Consider the following 26,143-nt stretch of genomic DNA (forward strand, 5'->3'; position numbering starts at 1 on the left):
AGAAGCCATGCAGTCTTGTTCACCATTTTGACTGGGCTGAGTCCCAACATTGTTTATAGGAACATGCTTACTGTAATCACAAACATACAGAATCTTGATTTAATCATTTGGACATATACAGCCAAAATACATTAATTAAGTGTATAGAATATGTGGCTCAACTTACCCCTGGCCAAATGGATCAACTTACCCCACAGCTACCTTAGCTTGATATCATAGATACCACAACCCATGTATAAAACAAATGTGCAATCATCTCTTTTGGTCTAAACACAATTCTCATGAAACTTATGATCGACAAAATTCACTCTCGAGGGTGAAAAATGATTTTATGGTCATAAATGTTAAACCACTTTACTCACGTGGTTCTAATCTTCACAGACTCCATGAAATGATGCCTGCCTCCCAAATATTTGGTCACATGCTAACTTTTTCCTATAGTTTCCTAGAAACAAGGGGTGGGTCAACTTACCCACTGGCTCATCTTACCTCACTCTCCCCTAACTGGTACAACGACAAAGTCAGTGTAACGCATTAGTCATGTTGGTTTCACCACTGCTAGTCGAGGCTGATCGGTCCATCCAGACTTACCTAACCTCAGACCTCCAGGAGGAGAGTTAGTGGTGTGAATCCTTCCCCTGTAGCCGTCACATTAAACAGCGTCTTCTCCTCTTCTCCTCCTACAGTGCTGGTGCTGCTCTTCGTCATGTGGATGAAGAGGAGGGATAAGGAGCGTCAGGCCAAGCAGCTCCTCATCGATCCTGAGGACGACGTCCGAGACAACATCCTCAAATACGACGAGGAGGGAGGTGGAGAGGAGGACCAGGTACACACACACACACACACACACACACAAAGAAACATCAAAACTTGTGCTGCCTCGGTATTTAACACAGGTCATTTTAGGTTGACCTGTGTTCATCAGCAACTCCTCCTCTTACCAAAAACCTACTGGCTACCACACACACACATTGCACACACACACACACACACACACACACATTGTGCAGACAGTCTCAGAAACATAACCAGACCACAGAAGACACATAGTGTTGGCACTCAGACACACACACCCCGCTCCTCTGCAGCTTTCAATCATCTGTCCTCCAGCTAAGATTAAGTGTACCACAAAAGAGGACCTCGAAACAGAATTAATTGCTTTCTGTACGAGAACAATTTCCTGTGTCCCTCCACGCTGCTCTTCTGCTGGAGCACATAAGCCGCTCTGTACGTCTGCTGGGAAGAGGTTTAACCCTCCATCACCCAGACAGCCAGCGGCCGCAGACCGTGCTCTACCTGAAACAGCAGTGCAGCAGTGGAGGAGCTCTACTGTACAAACCTGCACACCCACTCACCTACTGCCCGACACAGACAGTAGCTATGTTTACATGAGCAACATTTCTTAATTAGATTAAAAACTTGAGGGATTGGAAAATCCGAATCCACTGTTTATTTTCAAGATTTCAAGAATTCAAGATTATTTATTTCGCCATTTTGTGCACAGCAAGCTGGGTACAATAGGAATTCTTGTGTGGAGTTCCCCACAGGTCAGACATAAAAGATTATTAAAAAGTTTAAAAGACTTGTTGAAAATAGTGAGTCAAGACAAAAATAAATAAGGAAAAAAATATGGGTGCAAAATCAAATTATCCGATCATCACGCGTAAACATGCACCAAGCTTTATTCAGAATAGCAGCATTTTGACATGCGCAGAGTTGTCTAATTTCCCAAAAACAACAGCAGAAGGAGAAGTTGTATACAGAAGCACATTGCATTCACTGGATTAAACAAAAAATTAGACACCTTTTCTCGTAATTACGAGATCAGGATGAAAACGTTTTTCAAACACAAATGATGCCTCTGTCCCATTGTAATAGCATAGACTACGAGCTACAAGGACCAAAACTCAGATTTTTACAAAAATTAGCCGTCCTCCGAGCTGGACTGATTACACTGATCTCTATGCGCAGCCGAACGAGTGCGCAGGGACCGTCTGCAAATTGTAAGACAAGAGCAAGACGCTGCAAACAAAAATCTATAACTCCATTGTAATACAGTACAGAGACTCTAAAATCACTACACACATCAACGGTCTCCTCATGGGCATACTACAACAACTGCTTATTGGGAATAATAATCAATCACTTCAATATTAATCAATAACTTCACTGTCATACAGTAATTATAACTAAATTATAAGTAGTAGTAAGTGTGGCAAGTGTCATAATTACGAGATCTTTTCTCATTATTAAGAGATCCTGATCTCGTAATTACAAGATCTTTTCTTGTAATTACAAGATAAGGTATTTAAAGCAGAAGTAAGTGATATATTTGTGTTAATATAAGACTTAAATAGTTATATCTTCCGACAGCAATCACTTGTTTGGTCTGAAACACGGGTCTGTCAGTCCCTCTGCTCTGCTCTGAGCTGAGGAGAAAACATTTATCGTATCCTACAGTTTTTATCCAATGAGGAGAGAGAACGGCATGCAGGGCTGTGTGTGCAGCCAAGGGACGCCGTGAATGTGGCGACGTAGGGACGAGGACTGTTATGGTGCGTTCAAGGAAACTCGTATTTTTCCAACCGTGAAGTCGTACCAGTTCGATCTGGTACGACTTCACCGGTCAGAAGTTACGAGTGGCCGTTATAGTGACTTTCACAGGTAAAACAGGTCGGAAAAACACGAGTGGGTTGCCTGAAACGCTACAAAGTCGAAAGCGAAAACGACCGGACCACTTACTTCTGCTTTAATTTTTTTTTTTATAGTGTATGCAATGCACTTCTGTAGTTGTACTTCCACCTGTGCTGTAAACAAACCAATAAACGCAGAAGTGGCTCAATTTTTTCCTCATCCACAATTTTTCTCTGCTAGGGATGCACATGATTAACTGTTTAACTGTTAACCGATAACAATAATAACTTTTACTGATTAATACTATCTATAATAAGGATCGGCATATTTTGATTGAGCTTTTTTTTTTATTGCAACTTTGGACCCCAGGAAGAATAGTCGCTGCTGAGGCAGTGACTAATGGGGATCCATAATAAAATAAAATAAAATAAAATAAATAAATAAATACAAATAAACCACCCCTCTTGATCGGAACACATTTTTTTCCAAATGAGCTGAATCAGATCAGAATCTTCCAATCGACGTGTTTACATGATGCATTTTTATTCTGATCAGCCCTTTATTACAAATATTTGTGTCCATGTAAACATAGCTACAGTCACCTGGCTGTGTTTCACCATTGGCTCCACAACACAATACAATCACTGATGAAACGAGACGCGCGCTGCTACCTGCATGGGTCGGTGTGGAGTCGGTAGAAGGTGGTGACACTGCTGCTGCAGAGATATTTCAGCCTTCAGATCCTTTGTACACCAAAGTTAGTGGGATAAGCATTTTCCTTCAAACCAAAAAGGCGATTTCATTCTGAGGACACACAACGAGCAGTGTCATCACATGCACTTACAGAGCGCACACACATATACACACACACACATGACAAAATTGAGCTGTGGGTGGCTGTGCAAACTGGTAAAATAAATCCTGAGTTGCTGCTGCTGTCAGTGTCCAAGCTTCTGTGTGAGACGCTCTGATGTGGGATTCTTTCTTTTAAAGACGTGTTTCAGGGCTGCAGCTCACTCTTTCATCTCCAAGGTTTTTCTGGTTTAACAGCAAAATACTGGGCAGGTAACTGGTGTGTAGACAGTGTCTGTGCTCTGACAGATACGGACGCACAGAAAATAATAACGATGATGACAATGATAATCGTACATTTGCTTTTTCAAGCTGACAGGCCAGAGAAGCAGGGGCCGTCACTAAGATCCCCAAAACTGAATCACAGCTGCTGAATAAATAATAAAAAATGTCCAAAATTCAACAATCCTACTCTTCAACAATGGAAAGTGTGCAGAGACACAGTTTGTCTTGGCTAGAAGGAAGAGACACCAACACATGAGCTATTGCTTTTTGGAGTGAGTGCAGAAAGGTTTGTGAGTTAGGATCAGTGTAGACCATTAAAGTGCGTCCTCCACTCCCCTCCTCAAAGTGTTTCCAACCTCAGATGAGCGCAGGAGGCGCCTCCTTTTCAAAGATCAAATAGTTTGACTGGTGTGAGTTGAACTGGGACTCGGAGTCAGCATGAGCTTCCAGATGCAGCGAGGCCAGTTCATCTGTGGGTAAAAAGTAAAACTTGACAGACTGAAAAGCTTCCTGACAGGAAGGAGGTCTGTCAGGCTTAAAGGTGGAGTAGGTGATACTGGAAAAAACAGTGAGCAGGCTACATTTTGAAAATACACAATTGAAAAGTCCAAGCCCCTTTCTTCAGACTGCTTTGAAGCCACGCCTCCAGAGCACAGGACTGATAGATGGGGGAGGGAGGGGCAGATGATAGACACAATCCAATGAATTTGCTAGTGGCGTTCAAAATGATTGGATGGTGTTTTTTTTTATATTTTTTTTGAAAAAGCATTTAAAAGGATATTTCATAATTTTGGCAAATTTGCCTATTGCCAGAATCCCTATAGTCTTAGGAGTAGGTACATTACCTTTAATTGTCGGTGCATGCTGTTTTTAGATGCGAGGCAGAGACGCGAGCCGCGCAGTATTTCCACGTTTCCTTCATCAAACTAAATACACAATATTTATACCACCCGCCGTGCAGAGCTCACATCTCTGCCCCTCCGATCTAAAAACAGCTTGCACCGACAATTAAAGGTAATGAACTTACTCCTAAAACTATAGGGATTATGGCAATAGGCAAATTTGTCAAAATGTTGAAATATGTCTTTAATTAATTGCCCGCAATCAGGATGTGAAGAGGATTTCAAACAATACAGTAAAAATGCTCCAGAAAAAGATTTCCTCCTCTACCTTTAACCTTTGGGCTGAGTGAAGAGACCACTGTGGAGAAGTTCTTGGATATCGTCCCTCCTGGACGATATCCAAGTTGGAACAGGGAACTGGCCAACTACCAAGACCTTTGCCTCTATTGGCTGTACCTGCCCTTTTTCCTCTACCTTGGATAGGTGACTGTTCACCAACCCAGGCCAGACAGACAGACAGACAGACAGACAGACAGACAGACAGACAGACAGACAGACAGACAGACAGACAGACAGACAGACAGACAGACAGACAGACAGAGAGAGAATGGATGTGTGCAACCAACCAAGAAGAAGATCTTTTCACCATGAGTTGGATCAATTTCCACAAAATGCACCTGAACAGCCACTGTGTCCCACCCCTCGTGACTTAAAGTTGATTTTACTCCGGTATGACTGAGAGACCTGGACTCTGTCTCAAAGCACAGCGACCACCTGTAAATGTTATTTTCCAGTCTTGTTTCTTACACCTCAGAACACTCGTAAGATACGTCCTATTAGAATTTAAAGATGGTCTTACATGCTTTCACAGTTAGATGGTCTCATCATTATACATGTCTGAACCAGAATTTAAATTACAGTTAGTTTGAATTGCAGCATCCAGACTTCTTGCCAGAACTAAAGGAAGTGATTTTAATACTCAAATCCATACATAAAACCCATCACCTTTCATCAGCTTGCAGTAAATTTTAGAACTGATTTTAGGATTTCATTGATGACTTTTAATTTCACTCTGGACTAGCGACTGAATCTACAGTATGTCTCAGACCTATTGGCCATGTTTGCCCACTCTGTTGAAGAACCGCCCAGAGGAGATTAAATTGGTGAGCTTTTTAGCCTCTCTCAAATCCCATTTAAAGTCTGCCGTATACAGAGTGAAATGGAACAGAGCCAGAACAGTCCACTGTGGAGCCCCAGGGCTGCTCGTCACTGTCCCTGAGACACAGTTACCCAGCCTGACATACTGTGGTCTGCTTGTCAGTTAATCCACAATCCATGACATGAAGCAGAGACCCACCAACATCCCTTTGAGCTGGTCTGTAAGAATCTGGGATGATAAAACATGATTTATGATACATTCAACGTCTGCAGCATGCTCTTACAATACTGCGAAAATACTGATAACTATGATTATTGTAGTCGTCATAATAATCATATACCATACCATTTTGTCTAGTTGAAGCCAGAGCTGTACTGTCTCTGTTATTATAGAAAATAACCACATCTCAAAACTAACAGAGGCTTTGACTGTCTTCTCCTCATTCAAACTCACTTTTGCAGTTTGGTTGGTGAGAGACCTCTGTTAATTACTTACTGCTTCTATCATGATACAACACGCCAACATGATAAACACAATCAAAGTAGTATACAACACGCCAACATGATAAACACAATCAAAGTAGTAAGTCAGTTTTAATGTGATTTTTGAATGATATTCAGGCATATGTTCCTTTATTTCTATTCAGCACACTATGTTAGTGTTCCCGGTCAAGTGGACAGGGAGTTGGAGGTCACAGGCAAAAAGCCTGAAGGCTGAAGAACCATTATGCAGGACTAGAGTCTGAAACAGATGATTGTTGCCTAGGAGCCCTGCTGCAGGGACTGACGAAACATTGGCCAACAACTCGGGTTTTCATCTAGATATCTTGGAGGAATGGAACCTCCCTGTTGACTTTGGCTTCAGCATCAGACAGGAAGGCTGCATGTAAAGTTGTACCTTTTAACATGGGAGTCTAGTCCCACTCATGGTCTCACTTTCTGGAGCCAGACTCTGCGAGAGAAACTGCAGCTTTTGGTACCAGTACTTGACTGTTGGCTGATCACTTCTGGAGGTTGATACTTGGGTAAAAAAAAGAAGGAATCAAGTTATAAAAACCTGCAGTAACTAACACGCACTAACAGTAACCAACACAACCCGAACCCTACAGACAGGAAGTAATTACAAAATAAAACAACCCAGATCCATGATGTCAGATCATAAGAGATTTAAGATTAACTTTATTTGTCCTTGACAGGAAATTTGTCTTGGGCACGGGCGCTGACACAGCTGCCTCCTAAAACCACATCATACATCATACATATTCACATTCACATTCACATTCACATCGAAGCATAGTGGACATGGTGTACACATTCAACTGTACAACGAACAAAACAGAAGCCGCAGAAAGTACAGGGTACACGTGGAGCATGTAGACAACCAACAACACCGGCACAGCTTGCCTAATTTGTAATCCATCCACCAATTGGCTAGCCCTCTTATCCAGGTGGGGGCCCAGGGGCCTGGAGCCAAACACCACTCATATTCAACACTACTGGCAATTTGACAGTCATCTATCAACCCAGTGTGCCTGTGTTCGGACTGTGGGAGAAATCCGGAGAACGCAGACAGAAGCCATGCAGGGTAAACATGCAAACTCCACACAGAAAGACCTGAGGCCCAGGGACTGAACCTAGATACCACTAGCGTTGTAGTGCTCAAGACCACAGCTGCAGTTTTAACTGTAAATGTCTCTCTGTCATTCGCTCACTTTGGTTTATGTAATGTAATTCAATAACTTAGAGATGAGATAATTAAAATTGTTCTACAAAAGAATCTGCTTGTGTAACCATCTGAAAAACTTGGTTGCACCAGTGTCAAAATAAGGAGGAGACTTCAGCAGGTTCTGTGCCGTGTTCTTCTCTTCAATCCAAATATGGTATAGATTTTCTATAAAACTTATCAGTAACACTTTACAATAAGGGTCCCTTAATTAATGTTAGTTAGTACATTATTAAGCATTAATTAACTGTTTACAGATATATTAACAATCATTAGTATATATTACTTAGGGTTTGGAAACACATTAATTAATGTAGCCTATTTAAGCAGTTAATTAATGTTTACTACTCAAAGTTAGTTAATACATTAAAAGTTGAATGATGAAATTATTTATCATTATGTATGCATTACTCAGCATTAATTAACACATTAGTTTATATACCAATGCTTAATAATGTACTAACTAACGTTAATTAAGGGACCCTTATTGTAAAGTGTTACCAAATTATCTTTTCTTTTTAGCTGAGGAATAATGTAAATATCAAACCACATGATTATCAGTACTGGCACTGAATACAGGTCTCGACCCCCTCAAAGTCTCAAATCGCATACTTCTTTGGAGTACACTATAAATAAGTGCAAATTTCAACAGGGTAGTACTGTCTCAAATCAAACACTGCCGCTGCGCATTTACCGAAAATGACTCGACAGCTTCTTATTCTATTTTTTAAAGGCTGATTGCAACCAGCCGTTGGAGCCCTATCGCTGATACTTGACAGTGATTATTGTCGATGAAAATGAGCTATTGAGTTGTGTTTTATTGTGTTATTATTGATGTTGTGTTGTTTTGAGTGTTTTTTTAAAAGACATTTACGCCGGTGTCAGCTCCATCACTGCTCAAATCAACTACCGCCATTTGAAAAGTAGCGACGTAGCGGAAGCAGGTCACTACTTTTCAGATGGCGGTAGTTGATTTGAGAAGGCGGCCGTTGAGGGTGGAAAGTGTCCAACGATCCACACTCTATTTTCTGGCCGTTTGAGTGCACCAATTGAGTAGCGCACTACATTTTCACACACTGCTCAGTGTGAACGCACTTATGTACTCAAAATATGAAGTGTAAGTGCAGAAGTATGCGATTTGGGACACACCATTGGTCTTGGCATGCTCTGGTCTCGATTACAACACTACTGTACATACCACCAATATCAGCTCACACCTGCTGACATCTACCGACGCCACTAGTGTTCAAGTTTTATAAACAGACAGTCACCAGCTGAGGCGTCTCATATGAGACTCTGACAACAACCATGTGAGCCGTCTGAGGCAGCTAACAGCTCACTGCCTGGAACAGGATGTGGTGACGTTCCACCTTGTAGCTGTGTGTCTGTGTTGTTTCAGTCAGGTCGGTGTGCTGCTAGTCAGGAGAAGCAGCAGGTCAGTGAGTGAATCAGAGAGGCTCTACATGACTACCTCACACAGCCCCATGAGAAATAACCTTCACTTTCCCTTTTTACACACCTGGTGATACCAGCTCAGTCTGGTGAGTTCAGGGTTCACACACACACACACACACACACACACACACACACACAAACGGGGGAACCAGGCTCAGGCTTTATTTGAATACAAATGTAGAACCTGAGGGGAAAAAGAGTGACTTAATAAAAGGTTACATAATGCATTAGAGTGAAAAACAATACCAACACAACACAACTTTGACCATTTCAGTGCACATGGGCAGGTCCAGGCCCCTGCACCACATGGTCTGAGGAGCTTACAGGATGAGTGTGATGCAGTTGCAGTGCAGCATGCTGATGTGACAGGCTGCTCTCTGTGTGTCTGTGTTCACACTGAGAGAATGAAGCTGTCATCAAAGAAGAAAACTGGCTGTTGTCGGTTGACTGGCAAACACTTCCCTGGGACAGGTCGGTGTCCAAGGTCGTTTTCACACCTGACCAAGAGGAACTCGGTTCCATTGTGGAGCTGAAAGTTGTAGCACTGTTGTGTTTATCACTTGGTTCGCTTCTGCTTTCACACTGCCATTTCTGAAGCACAAACTTTCTGAATAACGTCACACAGTTGAAACAGGCGCTCGCTGATTGGACAAATTTGCTCCTCCTGACCCGCAAAAACAAACAGCAAACATGGAGCAGCATGTTAAATGAGCTGTTTTATTATATATACACCACATGCCACTGTATGTGGTGTGTTGACCGTCATTCATAGAACCACAGTTATCTCCATAATTGTTCTTTTTTTTTTTTTTTTTTACTTATCAAATGAGGGCAGCTACATTTCACTCTTACAATGAGAAAATGAAAGGAAAACGGCACCGGAGGAAAATTACGGTCGATGACGGTCTATGAGGTGTTTGTGTTGCTAACATTACAGACGCACTGTGTACAGATGCACTGTGTATTGCAACACTTTCTACATTTGGCCCAGTGAGCGTTCACACTGCATACGAACCACACCACGGTTCACTTGCAAGTGACCCACATTTTCAGGCGGACCAGAGTTTATTTGTTTGGTCAATGCTTTAGATTATCCCAGGAAACGAACCCTGGTCCGTTTAAAGCGAACCAGACAGCTCGGTGTGAAAGCGACCTAAGAGATGTCAGTGGTCATGGAGAGTTTACCTCTAGAAGAGTGTGGTCATATTCAGGTGTATGTAAACCAGACTCAGTTCATCAACACCATTCACAAGGACGTGCCTCCAGGCCCATATGTAGGGTTATTCAGGTTTATGTGCAGAGGTGGTGAGTAACAAAGTACAAATACTTTGTTACTGTACTTAAAGCCCTAGTATGTAACTTATTTGGCTTTTTATTAGCAAAAATCAAATATTGCTTTCATAAATACGTATTTCACTGAAGTCGAATCACACCCGCATACAAATGAAAGCTTTCTCGTACCTTAAAATGAGTTGTTACAAGTCATTACAAATACATAAGTGGGCGACGCACCGAACCGAGGCGGCCATGTTGCATCGCCATTTTTTTACCTTCAGTGGCAGCGTGACCGTAGGTAACCACGGAAACTCACCAGAGCTGTCGGCTCAGGGAGAAAGTTTTCCAGGTAGCGCCTGTTAAAACTGTGAGGAAGGACGGAGGCACTGATGTTGCATTCAGGTGCAGTCAGGCAGACGGCCGTCGGCAAACCAACCGGATGTCATTTTACTGGACGAGAGAAAGACGGTAAAACGTGGGTCAGGTAAACAATACGGCATCACCATGACAACATATTGTCAGGCCTGTATTGTTTTGCCTTGTGCTGGCGGACCACTTGTTTACATAGACACTTGTTTATCATGTTACATGCAGCGTCTGTTGTCTGTCTGACGTCTGCCCGATTTCACGTGAATGCAACATCAAGAATACGTTCCAGATATGCAACCGCAACCTAGATGGGGGGAATTCCTACACATTATACCTTTTAAATAGATTTTTCATGTATCTGTACTTTACTTGAGTATTTATTTTTCTGATGACCTTTTACTCTTACTCCCTACATTTGAACACACATACTTTCTACTCCTCACATTGTCAAAATAGGTTTGTTACTTTTTCAACCTCTACGAGTGGCGACCAGGGGTTAGAGTCAGACCGAGGCTGTGCACCTGACGCATTTTTCAGCTCATACGGTTCCTGTTCACACACGTTTGTTTTCATTCTTGTCCAAACACACTACTGGCAGAGCGTCATGTTTCCATGCCGATTGACTGGACAAAGACACGTCATATTAACATAACGCTAAGAAGTAACGAGAGCCTGTACTTTTACTTTTACTTGAGTAAAGGAGTTGAATCAGTACATATTCAGTACTTTTTACACAAGTATCTGTACTTCTACTTGAGTACAGAATGCGAGTACTTTTGACACCTCTGCTTATGTGTGTTAAAAATGACCATAAACTCCTGACACCTGAAGGGCTGTGGAGGCCCATGTAACTGTAATAATAGTGATAATGAGAGACATGCATCAACACAGAGAAAAGGTTATTGTCATTGAAATAAGTAGTTGAGTTTAGATATTCCTTTAAATTGTTGTCCTTAAAGCTGGCACCCAAATGATCAGGATATAATCACATGAAATATAATATGATAAAGGGTTGGGGTTAGGGTTATAATAAAGTTTTTTTTCCCATAGCTATCTCCTACAGAATTTAGTCAGAGATAATAAAGTGGCTTTTAAAGAGACATCAGAGGACAAGGTCTATTAGTCAGAATGGCTGGTAGCTGCTCAATCAGTAATTATTGGCCTCAGATTATTTTGCCGTGTTATCTCTGTAGAGGCACGGTCTTGTTTGAAGTCGTCACATTTCTTCATCTTCCTGTAGAATGATTAAGGCTGTGGTCCAACCGTCAAAATAATCTCCTCTCCAACCACTTCTCCTTGATCTTCCTGGAAAAACGTCACGCAGTCAGGAAAAGATGTGAGGGAGTATTCATAAGGATTTATGAAAATAATCTGACTGCATTTACGATGAGATTTGTTTGTTTTGTTTAACTAACTTTATCTATAACACTTGGATTTACTTACCTTGAGAAAATAAAGCAATCGAGACTGAAACGTTGACTGAAATAAACAGAGATTAATTAAAAAGCCAGGCTCTTAGAATAATAATTAAAGGAATAAGGAACTGAACAAAGGATCAGAATGAATTATATTCAAAGACAACAGTACGTTTCCTTTCATTTTTATACATTTGTTTGGAAAAGAAAATTACTTTGAATGATAATATAAACTAGAAATCCGTTGTGCTTATTCTTCATGCCAAGTCCTGACAGGGTTTAAAGAGATAACATCGGCATTTATGGATTCAGGCTTCAATCGATCACTGTTTCTGAATTTATGTGGATCTGCTGAGGTGAAACAAACCAATGTTGTGAGATTAAATGTTGCTACGGCAAGGGATGGTGGGATGGCATCCCTCCCCTCCTTTTGGTAAAGGAGGGTTCAGTGTTTCCTTTGCTATATGAGACAAGATATGAAGCATTGAAGCTCATTCCCTTATCAGTGAGAGAGGATCAGCCCGGCTCTGATCGGGGCTTCTGCTCTGATGCGTCCTGTTAATCTGACTCAGTTCAACCCTTCCTAAGAAAGAAGAAAAGACCTTTTGACTGCAGCCCTTGCCTGAGCAGTAACATGTAATGACTCAGAGACAGCAGAGAGAGGCAGAGGTAATTATGCTGACATGCCAGCTGTGTTCACTGTGACTGCTGACAACATCACAGAGAGAGCAGCTTAAGTGCAGCCACTTGAGCCTTCCCTGCCTCAGTGTCGTTGTTTGTACATATTTCAAACTAAACATGGAGCATATGGACTATTGTAACCTTAATGCATCCAGCAGGGTGGTTGCATTTAGAGGCAGCCTCACTTGATCACAGTCTCAGACATTCACAGCTGGAGGCCCAGCAGCAGCAGCTCTAAAAACAGGTGAACACATCCAAGATGCCTTGAGGATGCAGTAGAGATCTGGGGCAGGTTTCCCAAAGCTTTCATAACTATACGTCATTCTTCAATACTTTTTCTCCATCTTAACATTTTCATGTGTTTCCGGAAGCTTTCTTTGCTAAGAATATCTTCCCTACGACATCTGTTGCTAAGGTTGGTCTGGAGCTCTCTTAGACTCTTCTGAGTCGGGATGAGCCATGTTGTGAAAATGTCCTTTTAGCTCCTGAGAGAGAAAATCATAAGTCCAGCAAAAAGAGGTTTCACTTAATTTTATCTTACAAGAGGTGAACTGTCATACACATAAAAGTCTTTATGAATGAGAATGCACACCGAGATTTGGTTTCCATTACATGCCACACACAACGTTTAGAATTCGGTGTTGCGCATGAAACTGATATAATCCTATGCTACAGCGACTGTGGTTTACCAGTCATTTTCAGCCATTGATAAAGAAAATTATTTTGGAAGCGTTTTCACTAAATAAAAGTATGTGACCAATAGAAGCTTTATTCAACTAATAAGATGACATTTGGTTAGTTATTCTCATAAGATTAGTGATAGTCATCAACAATATGGCCAACAATTAGGGTCTAATTACAGTAGGTAAGCTATATACATATGCGTAGGCTATATGTGCCATCATGGTGGCCTCTTGTGAGGCCAAACCATGGCAGTGATATAACACATCCTTGTGCTTAACCAGAGACGCAGCCGCCTGCTGAGTCACAGTTAGTGAGTTAGTTCACATTCATTATTTTATCAGATAAAACATCTGCCAGCTGGACACCACGTTTGAAAATGCGATTTTAAAAAGAATAGTGACTCCTTCTTTCTAAAGAATCTGTGACAGTGGGTGGGTTGCTTTTAGAGCAAATGTTAACTAATGGCACAAAAGACTAAATTGCACCAGTAATTAAATGAGGCTGCTGGCCAGTCATCTGTGATTGCTGACTAACAAGCCGTCAGTGTTACATGTGCGATTTGTGAAAAAACCACAGGGGGGGATAGTGATGGCTAAATAAAAAAAAAAACAAGAAAAGAAAAGACAGAAAGGACGCACTGTGCTGTCCAGGCGGCTCATCTGCAGCTCGCAGGAGGCCTAAAAAATGTGGAAACCGCTGATGATCTCCAGTTGAACAACTGTGTAAGCTGTTTAATGTTAGCAGAAGTGAAAATTGATCCAATTTCAGCACCTTCTTGTGGACAGCGCACCTTATGTCATTTCGTTGCAAACTCATTCTTCAGGAAGCTCCTGAGAAACAGTTCAGAGAACAGGCGTAGAAAGGTCAACAACTTTGGTAAGATATACCTTTGGAGTCTTGTTAACTTGCTAACAGAGAAAGTTATCGGGAAACCGGCCCCTGATCATTCGCACCACAATTTGAGCAGGTCTGGACCACATGGGACTACATTATGGGTACATTTTTCAAAACCGCCGATGCACGTTCCCGTCTGGGCAGTTTTCTGGCAAGCAGTCTCTGCATTTGCCTCGAAAACAACTCTGTCTCATAACGTTCCGTTATTATCTCATAGCGTGATGAATGTGCAGGTCACAACTTGTCCACCAGAACGTTTTGGAGTTGTTGGATTGTGTATTTGATGAGTTTGATGAGGGAACTCAAGAAATACCATTAGCCTCCGTAGCATAGCTCTGAGCAGCTCACAGCTCTGCTCCGCCGTTCTAAAAATAGCTTGCACCGACAATTAAAGGTAACGAATCTACCCCTAAAACTAGGGATTATGGCAATGGGCCAATTTGCCAAAATGTTGAACTATCCCTTTAAGCAGTGTGAACTGAAATGCATCCAACAGATACCTGTTTATCGCCATGTACAACAGGGGAGGGAGATCCAGTCTTAAAGCAGGTGTGAACAGACGTACTTAGAGCCGTCCGCTGTGATCACATCAGTGATGACACAGGTTAATACCAGGTCTGAACAGGGCCTACGGGGACATGAGTCAGCCTGGTCGCTGTAAGAACAAAATACAAGGAGGCAGCATTTCCTTCCTCCCTGTTGGTAGTAGTGAGGCTCTCAGCAGCTCTTCAGCGAGAAGCATTCTGTTGGTTGGCCCATTATCACCAACAAAGCCCAAGGTCAGTCAACAACATGCAGTTATTGTCCTGAAAAGGCTGCTTCAGTCGATTTCCTTGGAGACCAGAGAGCATGAAATGGTTTCTGGATGGTTGCTGCAGTGACTCACACTCCACCATTCACCACCGACAGATCAGAGCCTGTGACACACACGTCCCCCCGCCCTCTCTGCCCGCTCGCTGTGCCTGCGTTTGAAAAGAGAAAGCGAAAGATGGGCAATGTTTCTCTAATTACACAGCATTAGAGCTAGGTTGAGTCCTCCCCGAGGACGGCTGATGTAGGAGGAATAGGAAACGTTGCATCAGAGCTCGGAGTCATTGAAAATCTCACTGCATCAGCTCTTAAATACAGATGGACCATGAAGGTGGTGACAGACCCATTAACTGTATCAGTGTTCAGTTCGGTTCACTTGTACTAAACTGTAATAAAACGTGCCTGTTGGATATTAACTGATGGTCACCATGTGTCTGTGTGACCCACAACAACATTACTGTCAGAGATCAAACTACAGAGCGTTTACAGTAAGTGTTTAAGTCTTTTTTAATGACCTGGCTGCCTGTGTTGGTGATGATCCGTCTCACAAACAGCCCATTTAGCCTAAAGAAACATCGACTGGGCTCCTTTGGTCCAGTTTCTCTGCAGCACTTTATAGTCAAACCTCGCTCAGCCTGCCCTGTGTGTGGTGGCCTGTGGTTCCACCTGCTGCTCCACTCCCACTCACTGATTGCCTCCCCCAGTGTCCATTTTATATTATGCACATTTGTATTTGCCACAGATTTTCTTCCTTTTTTTTCCAGGGGTGGACAGAGCCTTTGCCACTGCTGCCTCAACCCTCTGGAACTCCCTCCCTCTAAATGTCCACAACTCAGACTCTCTGCACTCATTTAAAAATCAGATCAAAACCCACCTTTTCAAAAGAAAAAAATAATGATACAAGTCCTGACACCCACTGCATCTCAATTTGTTTTGTTCTTGTTTCATTTTTCAAGAGATTCGTCATGTAAAGCATCTTTGAGCGCCTTGGAAAAGCACTATACAAATCTCATGTATTATTATTTATTTAGTTCTATTTATTCTATTTCCAGTATCTTACATAACATTTGAATGTCTTTTATATTTCTAATTGTCTGTCTTATGCTGCTACTGGATATTTGAACTTCCCTTGGGATCAATAAAGTATCTATCTAACTTTAGACTTGCTGGTTCAGCAACAACAAAATCCTACACCATCCAAAAATGGTTCAAAACAACCCGAAAACTGATCATGCATCAAAGAAAGGGCTATTTAAGTAAAGCAACTAATGAACACACATGCAAACACTCAAAAATGTAGAACTAACTAATAGAAATTTTTCATTTCTATTAGAAAGACTATGGAGGGTAGTGACATCACACATTAGATGTAGGGGGACTGTCGGGAGGTCAGAGGTCAGGTCTCTCTGTTGGTCTGATGGTCCACCCCCAGACTGAAACATCTGGCCAGATGTTAACATGCCTCCAGACGATGATCCTCTGACTTTACATCTGGCAGCACCACAGGGTGTGTTGTTGGACTCACCCCCTGTTACTGTGACACTAACATGTGTGTGTGTGTGTGTGTTGTTTCAGGACTACGACCTGAGTCAGCTGCAGCAGCCTGATGCTCTGGAGCCAGAGTGTGTCAAAGTGGGGATCAGACGTCTGGACGAGAGGCCCCTCCACTACGACCACCAGTACCCAGTCCGCTCTGCTGCCCCCCACCCAGGAGACATAGGAGACTTCATCCACGAGGTGGGACAACACTCTGTGTGTGTTTCTGTCTGTGTGTGTGTGTGTGTGTGTGTGTGTGGACGGTTGAAATATCAGAGACAACATGTTTGTCAGTGTTGTCAGTTTAAACCTGCAGGTGTCAGCTCGCAGGAAGTGATGAATCACCCAGAGTGAGATGCAGACAGTGAGCGGACAGTGTGCACAGACAGACAGGATTAGCAAACGTTAGATCTTTTGCTTCTCTCAGCCTGTTTCTATCCTGTGGTATTGGGCATCAAAGTGCTCAGGATGTGCAGTTTACCTCATCATCTGACAGGATTCAGGGAAACTGAAGTTCAAACAGTTTCTCTCAGAGCTGCTGCTATGAGAACTCACACACTGAAACCTTCAGACACTTTGATTACTGCTGATGAAAACACAGCACAGAGCACATAGCCTGCGTTTAAACAGTGAGCTCCTCAAACATGAAGTATACAGTAGAGTGATGAAGGCAGGAGACACGTCAGCCTCCAGTTGAATTGAAAGAATGGTGTTGGCAGACAAACGGAGTCTGGGTCACTCTAAATAAGCTTTGTAGTGGTCAAGATTAACTCAGCTCAGACACGGTCCAGCCTGGATACCAGAGTTCAGCTCCACAGACTGGCCACGAGCCACAGCTCATTAAACCTTCAGGCTTTGAGACTCTGATGCTTCCATCATCATCATTTTCCATCATGTTTGATATATTTAAAGGTCCATAAAGTATAAAAGCGCAGTTTGTGTTGTATAGTTGATCTAGGTTCTGTATTCATCCAGTGAAAACATCAGTCCACAGAGAAATGCACAAAGCCTGTATTCAAAAACTGAGCCTTAAAACCAACCATCAGGACTTTGTGATGTCACAACAAAGCGGTCACCAGTCTGAGCCACACTTCAGCTCTTTCCCACGTGGCTGAAATCTATGAATCAAACATTTATATGCATGCAGTAAATTGTCAGCATTGGTTTTTACAATCATGGTCGATTTACTCGTACAGTGTGAGGAGGTATGAAATAACAGTATTTCTAAAATTATACAGTGTGTGTTCAGCTTAAGTCTCAGTGAATTGATGTTGCACCTCCACACACCTTCCCACACTGCATAATGAAAGTTAACAGTGGTCCCTAACCCTTTGGGGTGGCCACAGCACAGGGAGCATGAGGAGAACAGATGACTCAATTCTCTTTTTTAGTTGGTAAAGTTAAACTGCCACCATCAGTCGCCATCAGGCCTGTCACAGTTATTACATAATCGCCTGACCGCAATCATTTGACCTGACCGCAGTCATTTTGCATCATTGTTACAATGGTTTCCCTTCATCTGTATAAAAACAGCCGGATGAAACTAACACATATCTTCTTCTTCTACAAGGTATGTGTATTTTTAAAATAGGTTTGGACTTGTACTGTAAAAGTGGCATAAAATAATCAGAAAGAGACAATTAAATTGTTAATCGCAATAATTTGTCTGGTAATTAATCGTCAACTAAGATTTCATTGATTGACAAGCCTAGTCATACGAATACTAATATGAATATGAATACGAACACGAACAGGAACACAAATATGAATACAAATTACTTTATTAATTCACAAAGGGAAATTCATTTGTCTGTCAGCTCATCTACCATTTGCAGAGGAATTAAACAATCTGATGGCTGTCTGGTCTGATGATACTTTGTTTTGTTATATTCATTTACTACTTTTCATTAACAACACTGCTTCTCTGGGAGATATGGGGTTGTACTCTCTCTCACCCACACACGCACACACACATACAACTATCACGGAACTTTACTGTAAGTGCAATAACATGTAAAAGGCAAATAAAAGAAGAACTTTATCAAACCAGGAACAACAGAGAGGAGATATTTACATGTTTGTGAATTGTTATGGTTTAGCTTTGTGTGTGTGTGTGTGTGTGTGTGTGTGTGTGTGTGTGTGTGTGCCTCTAAACCTTCCTGAAAGCATTACATCCCTCAGATGGATTAAATACGAGTCTCTGAGTTAATCGCGGGCTTCATGAGGAGACTCAGCTCTTCCTTCAGAGCTGATAACTCTTGTCACATCTTCAGCTCAACACTGAGGAATCATCATCAGTGTGTGCGTGCCGCCGTTGCATGCCGGGACCGCGCGCCGCTGCCTGCCTGCCTGCCACGTTACACATTGTTTGCGAAGTGAGCGAGTCTCTTTTTTTGTGGTCGGGGCTGTAATAAAGGCATCTGCCAGTCGCAGCAACGAATAATGAGCGGGACCTGTCAGACATGGCAGCCTGATCCAGACAGCTTAATCCCGCAGACATGACAAGCCAGTGCCTCTCCCTCGCTCTCTCTCCCTCCCCTGCGCTAATACTAGGCTCCCATTCAGTGTCAGAGCGGTGGAAGCGTCTTCGGTCCGATGACAGACGTGGTGCACCAAAACATCTGGGCTCATCAGATCCACTGAGACAACACCTCTGTTCTGTTAGTTTGGATGGAATGGTGTCAGTGTTCATTGGAGATTAGATTAGATTAGATTAGATTAGATAAACTTTATTGTCTTGGGCAAAAAGTGCATACAGCCATACAACAACAATTGGTAACACTTTATAATACACTATTAAGCATTAGTTAAAGCAGAAGTAAGCGATCCGGTCGTTTTGGCTAACTTCCTGTCAGCCGATGGAGTTAGCAGTCCCCGCCCTCGTCCTTACGTCACCACATTCACATGCATCCCTTGGCTGCACACACAGAGAGGACCGCCCCTTTATGCCGTTCTCTCTCCTCATTGGATAAAGGTTGTAGGATACAAGGAAAGTTTTCTCCTCAGCTTACAGCAGAGCAGAGTGACTGACAGACCCGTGTTTCAGACCAAACACTCTATGTAAGTGATTGCTGTCGGAAGATATAACTATTTAAGACTTATATTAACACAAATATTCCGCTTACTTCTGCTTTAAGCATGAAATACCAAGTTCATCATTTATAACACACAAATACTCATTAGTATGTAGTTTATAAACACATTTTAAAATGTTTTACTCATCATTGATACTGTAAGCACTAACTGTATTTATAAACTACATACTAATGGGTATTAATGCGTTATAAATGAAGAATTCAGTACTTACTGTATTATAAAGTGTTACCCAGACAATACAGCTTTGCACTAACAATCAGAAATGTAGCAGTCGGCATTTCCAGTTATAATTAAGAACTAAAAAAAAGCAGAAAAGGACAAGAAGCTTGACTTGTGTGCAAAATAGGAAAGTTAAAGAATAAATCGTAAAATGTATCAAATAATAAGATCAATGGGGCGAGCTACTGTTCACTACGGCCTGGTTGTTTATTCAGAAGAGCTATTTAAGTAGGGAGGAAGCAGCGTTTGTAGCGGTTACTTTTAGAGCGACAAGCTCCGTAACGTCTGCCTGAAGGTAACAGCTCGTTCCTCTAAAAACAGAATGCGTGATGGATCCTTCATCACTCCATGAGCCAGTCTAAGTACCTTCTTCTCAAAGATCGTCTGGAGTGTTTGAGAGTCATTTTTTTTGCCAATCACCTTCGTGGCAGTATTTACCATTTTTACAATCCTGGATGCATGGCTGTCCACCAGTTCATGAAGACTGTCTATGTGTGTGTATGTGGGCGCGTGCTGGTAATCTGCTGAATCTCCTCCTAGAGATAGAGGCAGCATCTGTGCACCCTGACCCAAATCCTCCTCCGTAATCCCTCTTTCTCTCCCAGCACTCCCCTCTACTGTCTGTACACACACACACACAAACACACACTTCTCAATCTCGGTCTTGTGGCTGTTCACTAGAGTGAGTGAGTGAGGATGGGAGGGGGGCGGAGGGGGGTGAGTGATGCAGAGATTAAGACTGGCGGGCTGGTGATTAGGAGGTCGACATTGGACAAGTCCCACATATCAGGGAGAGGGAACGCGCCGCGGCTCCTTTCAGGCGGCAGGAGCGGGTCAGCGAGGGTCCGCAGACTCTGGGCCTTTTACGCGGCTTCTACAGTTCCTGTACAGTTACTATAGAAACCTTATAGGATTATTGTAATCCGGCGGTAAATGTAGTCAGAGTCTTGTAGCTCTTTCAAGCGTAAACCCATCCTCTCGCAGACATTCTGTGGAGTGTGTGGGCTGCGGTCACGTGGGGACGATCTGACAGCAGCAGATATCACACACAGACCTGTTCTGTGCTGCAGCCCTGATATTTATGGAGCCTGTGATGTGAGTCTGCTGTGCAGCGCACATCAAACACAGGCTGTGTGTGTTTGATCAGTCATATTACTGCCCCATCGCTGATAAGGAGCCCTCAGATGGTCCCAAGCGCAAATGCAATTATCCACATATACTGTATTGTTTTTGCAATATATAATGAATCTACATAAAAGATAGAAATGGAGCTTTGAATGTATCCAGCACATATTAACTTTATGTTCATGTTTGTTTGCTAAATGTTGGTTTAATAAAGTTACATAAATAGATATCAAAATTTGTATCATGTCGTTCGCGAATGTTTCGTCCAAAGGAACGAATTGTTTGAGTGAAGGAACTGAACAGAATCACTTCCTGACCTGATTCGTTCTTTTCTCAGTTCAGTTCAGTTGAGTCTGGAACTGCTGCGTGGTCTGGGAATCACTGAATCACTCGTGAATCTGGTGCTGGAGACTCTGGTTGCGAGGGAACGGTGCATGTTCAGTGATGCGTTCACTGAACGTACTGTCACTCAGGGCTGAGGGCTCAACGTTCACTGTGTGCAGTGATGGGAATAACGGCGTCATAAAATAACAGTTAAAGGAGACATATTCTGCCCCCTTTTCCACAAATTAAAATAGTTCCCAGGTGTCTTAAAGACATGTCTGTGACATGCTTTGGTCAAAATACCCCAAGGATCAAACATCACAGCTCTTTTCATCCTCTCAAAACAGCCCTGTTCAGAACGGCTGGTTTCAGTGCCTGTCCCTTTAAATGCAAGTCAGCCACTGCTTGCCCCACCCCGCCCCTTCCACCGGTCCCAAGCAGGGGTGGGGTTATGCAAATTCAAATCCTAGTTACATCATTGGAAGACAACTGAGGGAACAGCTCCTAAAACCACATGGATTTAAACCTTTTTGTCAATTCTCACATTTTGGGGGCCAGAAGGCAAGACATACACTCAAATATAAGAGCCTTCAAAAAGTGATATTTCCAGAATATGTCCCCTTTAAAGTGTACATTATATACACAATCAACTGGTCAGAAAAAAAATGTTTATCTGGAACTAACCAAGTCACTCAGTATTCCTCCACACAGGCAGGCTGTTGGCTTGGCTCCCACCAAGCACTGGACGATTTGGTGAACAGATTCTTTAAACATTTTTTTTTTTTAATAAACTGAATCTAGTTATTTATTACTCTCAAAAGAACTGCCGTTCCCATCACTAATTAAAATTGCATATACAGTATAGTGCATAGGTGTATAGGCTTACACTGTGCAAATGAATGTGTGTATGAAAATGTTTCATATCGATACTTTTATTATGACTTTTAACAAATGCCCGCGTCCATACCTGTGCTTGTGTAACTGATACACCTTCCTGTCTCCCCGTGTCTGTCTTTTCCAGGGCCTGAAGGCAGCGGACAACGACCCCACCGCCCCCCCCTACGATTCCCTGCTGGTGTTCGACTACGAAGGCAGCGGCTCCACCGCCGGCTCCCTCAGCTCCCTGCACTCCTCCTCGAGCTGCGGAGACCAGGACTACGACTACCTCGGCGACTGGGGGCCGCGCTTCCGCAAGCTGGCCGACCTGTACGGCGGAGGGGACGACTAAGCTCCCTCGGCCCCGTCCCCGCCCCCCCCCTTGCCCGCCTGCCCGCTCGTCGACAACTACAACAACCACCACCCTCCCCTCCCCCCTCTAAACCAACCCCACCCCGCCCCACCCCTGCTCCAAGGGCAACAGGCGTGGCGTGGGTGGAGTTAAGGAAAACACCACACGGAGCGAGGAACGGGGCTTTTGGGATGATCGACACTTGTGTATCACCACGGGGACATCTTTTAACAGAGACCTGCTGCTGCTGGAGGACAGGTGATGAAACTAAGGGGCCATGCGGAGTCGGCGGTGGGGGGGCAGGCGGGCGGGGGTGGGGGTGGGGGGGGGGGGGGGGGCGCCCCGATGAGGCAGCGGGGGGGAGCATTCAAGGCTAATGGACATTATCATCTGAGCATTAGCCACCCTGAGCTAACAGCCGGAACAGAAGGGACGTTGTCTCTGCGACAGCCATGCTACAGACGTTCATCTACACTTGAATCTCACAGTACAGGAGCACCGGGCTCAAACGTGCCTTTTTGTACATTCTTTTGATTGTGTCCTGATTCTGTACATTGCTTTAAAAAGCTCTGCTGCTCTACAGCTGCAGCCGGAGGAGTGCTTCGCCATGATAACGAGCGCATGTGTGTGTATGTGTGTGTGTGTGTTCCACCTCATTACCTTTATTGCGTGTGTGTGTGTGTGTGAGAGTGAGTGTGTGTATGCGTGTGAGTCATTTTCGCAGAGTCACACTGGATGGACACTAAAGGGCAGAGAGACTATGACGAGACGCCCTGGATGATCCTACCTGTGGAAACGTGGCTCTCCTGTACAGCTCTGGGTGTTAGCGCTTTTCCTCTGCTTCAGTCAGAACGTTCTACATGTTAACAACTGTTGCTGTTAATGTAACAACAGCACACCACCTTCCACATAAATCCTCTCTCCAAAGCTGGTGTGCGATTGGCTCAGTTTATGACACCTCTCTCTCTGGAGGTTTTCACAGCAGGAGACTCAAACTGTTATTTGTGGTGCAGGTTATATATAGTGGTTGTGTCCTCACAGTGTCTCCACTGATGGGAATGTGAGTTTATTGCAGGGTGATAAGATACAGCAAAACAACAAATGGTGATAGAATATAATTTCAGAATGATGTACGAACAGGAAGTAACTCATATTTAATGCCCTTTAATCTGCTGATTTATCCATCCAGCAGACAAGCATGAAGTTCAGGAATCCAGTTGATGTAACTTGCTGCAGTTGTGGCAAAATGTCTCTGTTGTTAATTCTTTCAGTTCAGAGTCCTTATTTACTGTAGATCTGTCTGGTTTCTGGGAGATACATTCCATAAAAAGAAGCAGTTAAAATAAAATATAGGAAACATAATGTTTCTTGTGTGGGTGTCAAATGAAGTTACACAAAATGACAAACAACAGCTTCTCGTATAAGTCTGTTACAGCCATATCTCTGGGCAACAAATTGAATTGAAGGCAACTGGACTTCATCAGTTCGCAACGCATCAGTCTGACTCGTCCTCACTAGTCTGACTTTTACAGTCATATGCAAATTGCATCAACACGACACATCCATGTGGATCAGGTCTGAGCACACTGAACCAAATAAAACCAGGACTCCCAGTCCGCCGGAGGACTATCACTGTCACTATAGCACAAAATCTTCAGCAGCTTCATGAGGGGAGAGGTCCTGCAGGTCGGTCTGAGTGTGGGAGGAACAGGTTCAGTGAGCAAGGGCACAACATGTGGTTCATTAAGAAAATAGAAAATAGTACACATTTCCTTCTTATCACCATAATTGCCCTGAGCAGCCAACTATAAACTATAAACATAAACATTAAATCTTTCGCCTAATGTGAATCCCCAGAGGAGCTTGTTTAAAGTGTGTTCATCGTCTTCAGCTCATCATCACGAGCAAGGGATTCTGGGCCGCTTGGTGAATCAGGTCCTGGTCTTTGTTGGGGCGAAACATAACACATCATGAAGTAATGGACTGACTCACTATAATTATGTATTATTGTCCGCCGTTGAGTCATCTGTTGCTTGGGTTTGTGTCGGTGAGCAGACGTTGGTCCAACCCAGAGTTGTACAGTAGAGTTTCTTTTTTTTCTTTCTCCAGGTAGGTTCTCCAGAGCCGTGGGGAAGACATGTACAGTAGTGCTAGAATTTAGATAGATCCCTTCTGTTTCTGTTTTGCTTTTATCACAGTGTAATTTAGGCAGCTGGTTGCTGATTGATCGGGGGGTGGGGTGGGGAGGGGGGTCATCGTTTTGTAGCAGAGACACTTCTTGATACTGCTGTGGTGGATTCAAAGGCAATGTTTTCTGTCTGCTGATGATTTGCCTTAGTGTTCTCTGAATACTCACTGTAAACTCAACTCTGTACAGATTGTATTTTTTCTCTTGTTGTTCTTTTGGCTGTGGTCACAGAAAATGACATGCTATTATCCTGAATCCTTGTATATGTGTCATTTGGATTACAAATTAAAACGTTTTTGCATGTTTTTATCTTTTCATTATGGGAAAACAGTATTTTCACATCCTTTGCAAAGAAGGTCAACACCAGCAACACACATGACAGCAATGTGACAGTCCTGACCTTATAAGTCAACAAGATCAATGAACTTTTAATGCAGCAGGACCACGGGCAGAGCAACACTGACACTTTTTCCACATTAGAGGAACGTAATGATTCAGATGTGGTGTTTGTGCCATCTGATCAATCCAGTACTGTGTCTGTCTGCACTGAGCAGGTAAGAAGAAAATGGCATGACAACCTCCAGATGTTGCAATACCATCTTAACTATATCAACCAACACAAATACACAACTCATTCAATACAACTCATTTATCATCCATCCTGAGATGATCCTGAATGATCACAGGAAAGAAAAATAAAATGGGTTTCAGATAATTTGTTAACACTGCACATAAAACACCAATGTGTAAGGTCCCATGGGACGACATGGGAATTCTAGCAACATGACAGTGACCACCTCTTGCATCTTTTTGGCTGCCACATCTTAATATCCCCCTCACTGTGCCTTTTAATGAGACAAATCTACAGTAATACCACCCAAAATAACACATCCAGCAAAATAGTCAGAATAGTCCAAAGCATCATGAAGAGAACTACTGCCATTATAGAAATATAGAATACACAATCTACAATCTGGAAAAATTTGTGACCAAAAATCAATGGAAAGACCATCTGCTTCCATCAAGAACCAAATCACATTTTTGGACATCTTTGGAGCCCAATCATTAATAATTTAAGTTCTTCAATATAAACCATTCCCATTCAACTCCTTTTGCATTTTCCCCATCAAAATCTCACTGCAGTATGAGTACATACAGTGTTAAACATCACATACCAGCTGAGCTGAAGAAGCTGTATTGCAGATGCAGAGACACTAATGGGAAACGTCAATTCCCTGGCTAACAAGTGTGATGAACTGGGTGTACTTGTGAAGACCCAGCAGCCCATCAGGAGTGTAGTCTCAAGTGTTGATTGACCCGGCTTCGCTACAGTATGAGCAGACAGAGAGCAGGTGGGAAGAAGAAAGGTGTTCTGCTTGTGAGCAACAGGTGGTGCAACCTCAGTCATGT

At 42.9% G+C, this 26,143-nt stretch overlaps 1 protein-coding gene across 2 annotated transcripts in view; it reads left to right on the top strand.

Annotated features, from left to right (window-relative positions):
• The window catches only part of LOC146988328 (cadherin-2-like), a 105,154-nt gene extending 80,106 nt beyond the window's left edge, over positions 1 to 25,048 (top strand). The window contains exons 14-17 of one of the 2 annotated variants that reach the window (XR_015035693.1): positions 687 to 826; positions 16,593 to 16,754; positions 22,339 to 22,864; positions 22,910 to 25,048. Coding sequence is in view for 1 of the 2 variants with exons in the window: in XM_085773515.1 (XP_085629641.1) it covers positions 687 to 826; positions 16,593 to 16,754; positions 22,339 to 22,545 (509 nt within the window). In the remaining variant the exon portion in view is untranslated. Of the gene's footprint in view, positions 1 to 686; positions 827 to 16,592; positions 16,755 to 22,338 lie in introns of both variants that reach the window. The other variant, XM_085773515.1, reaches the window with a different exon arrangement.
• The last annotated feature ends 1,095 nt before the right edge of the window (positions 25,049 to 26,143 follow it).

The sequence above is a fragment of the Trachurus japonicus genome, chromosome 4 (assembly GCF_045865225.1).
Source record: "Trachurus japonicus isolate A0001 chromosome 4, Traja_1.0".
NCBI classification, from domain to species: Eukaryota; Metazoa; Chordata; class Actinopteri; order Carangiformes; family Carangidae; genus Trachurus; species Trachurus japonicus.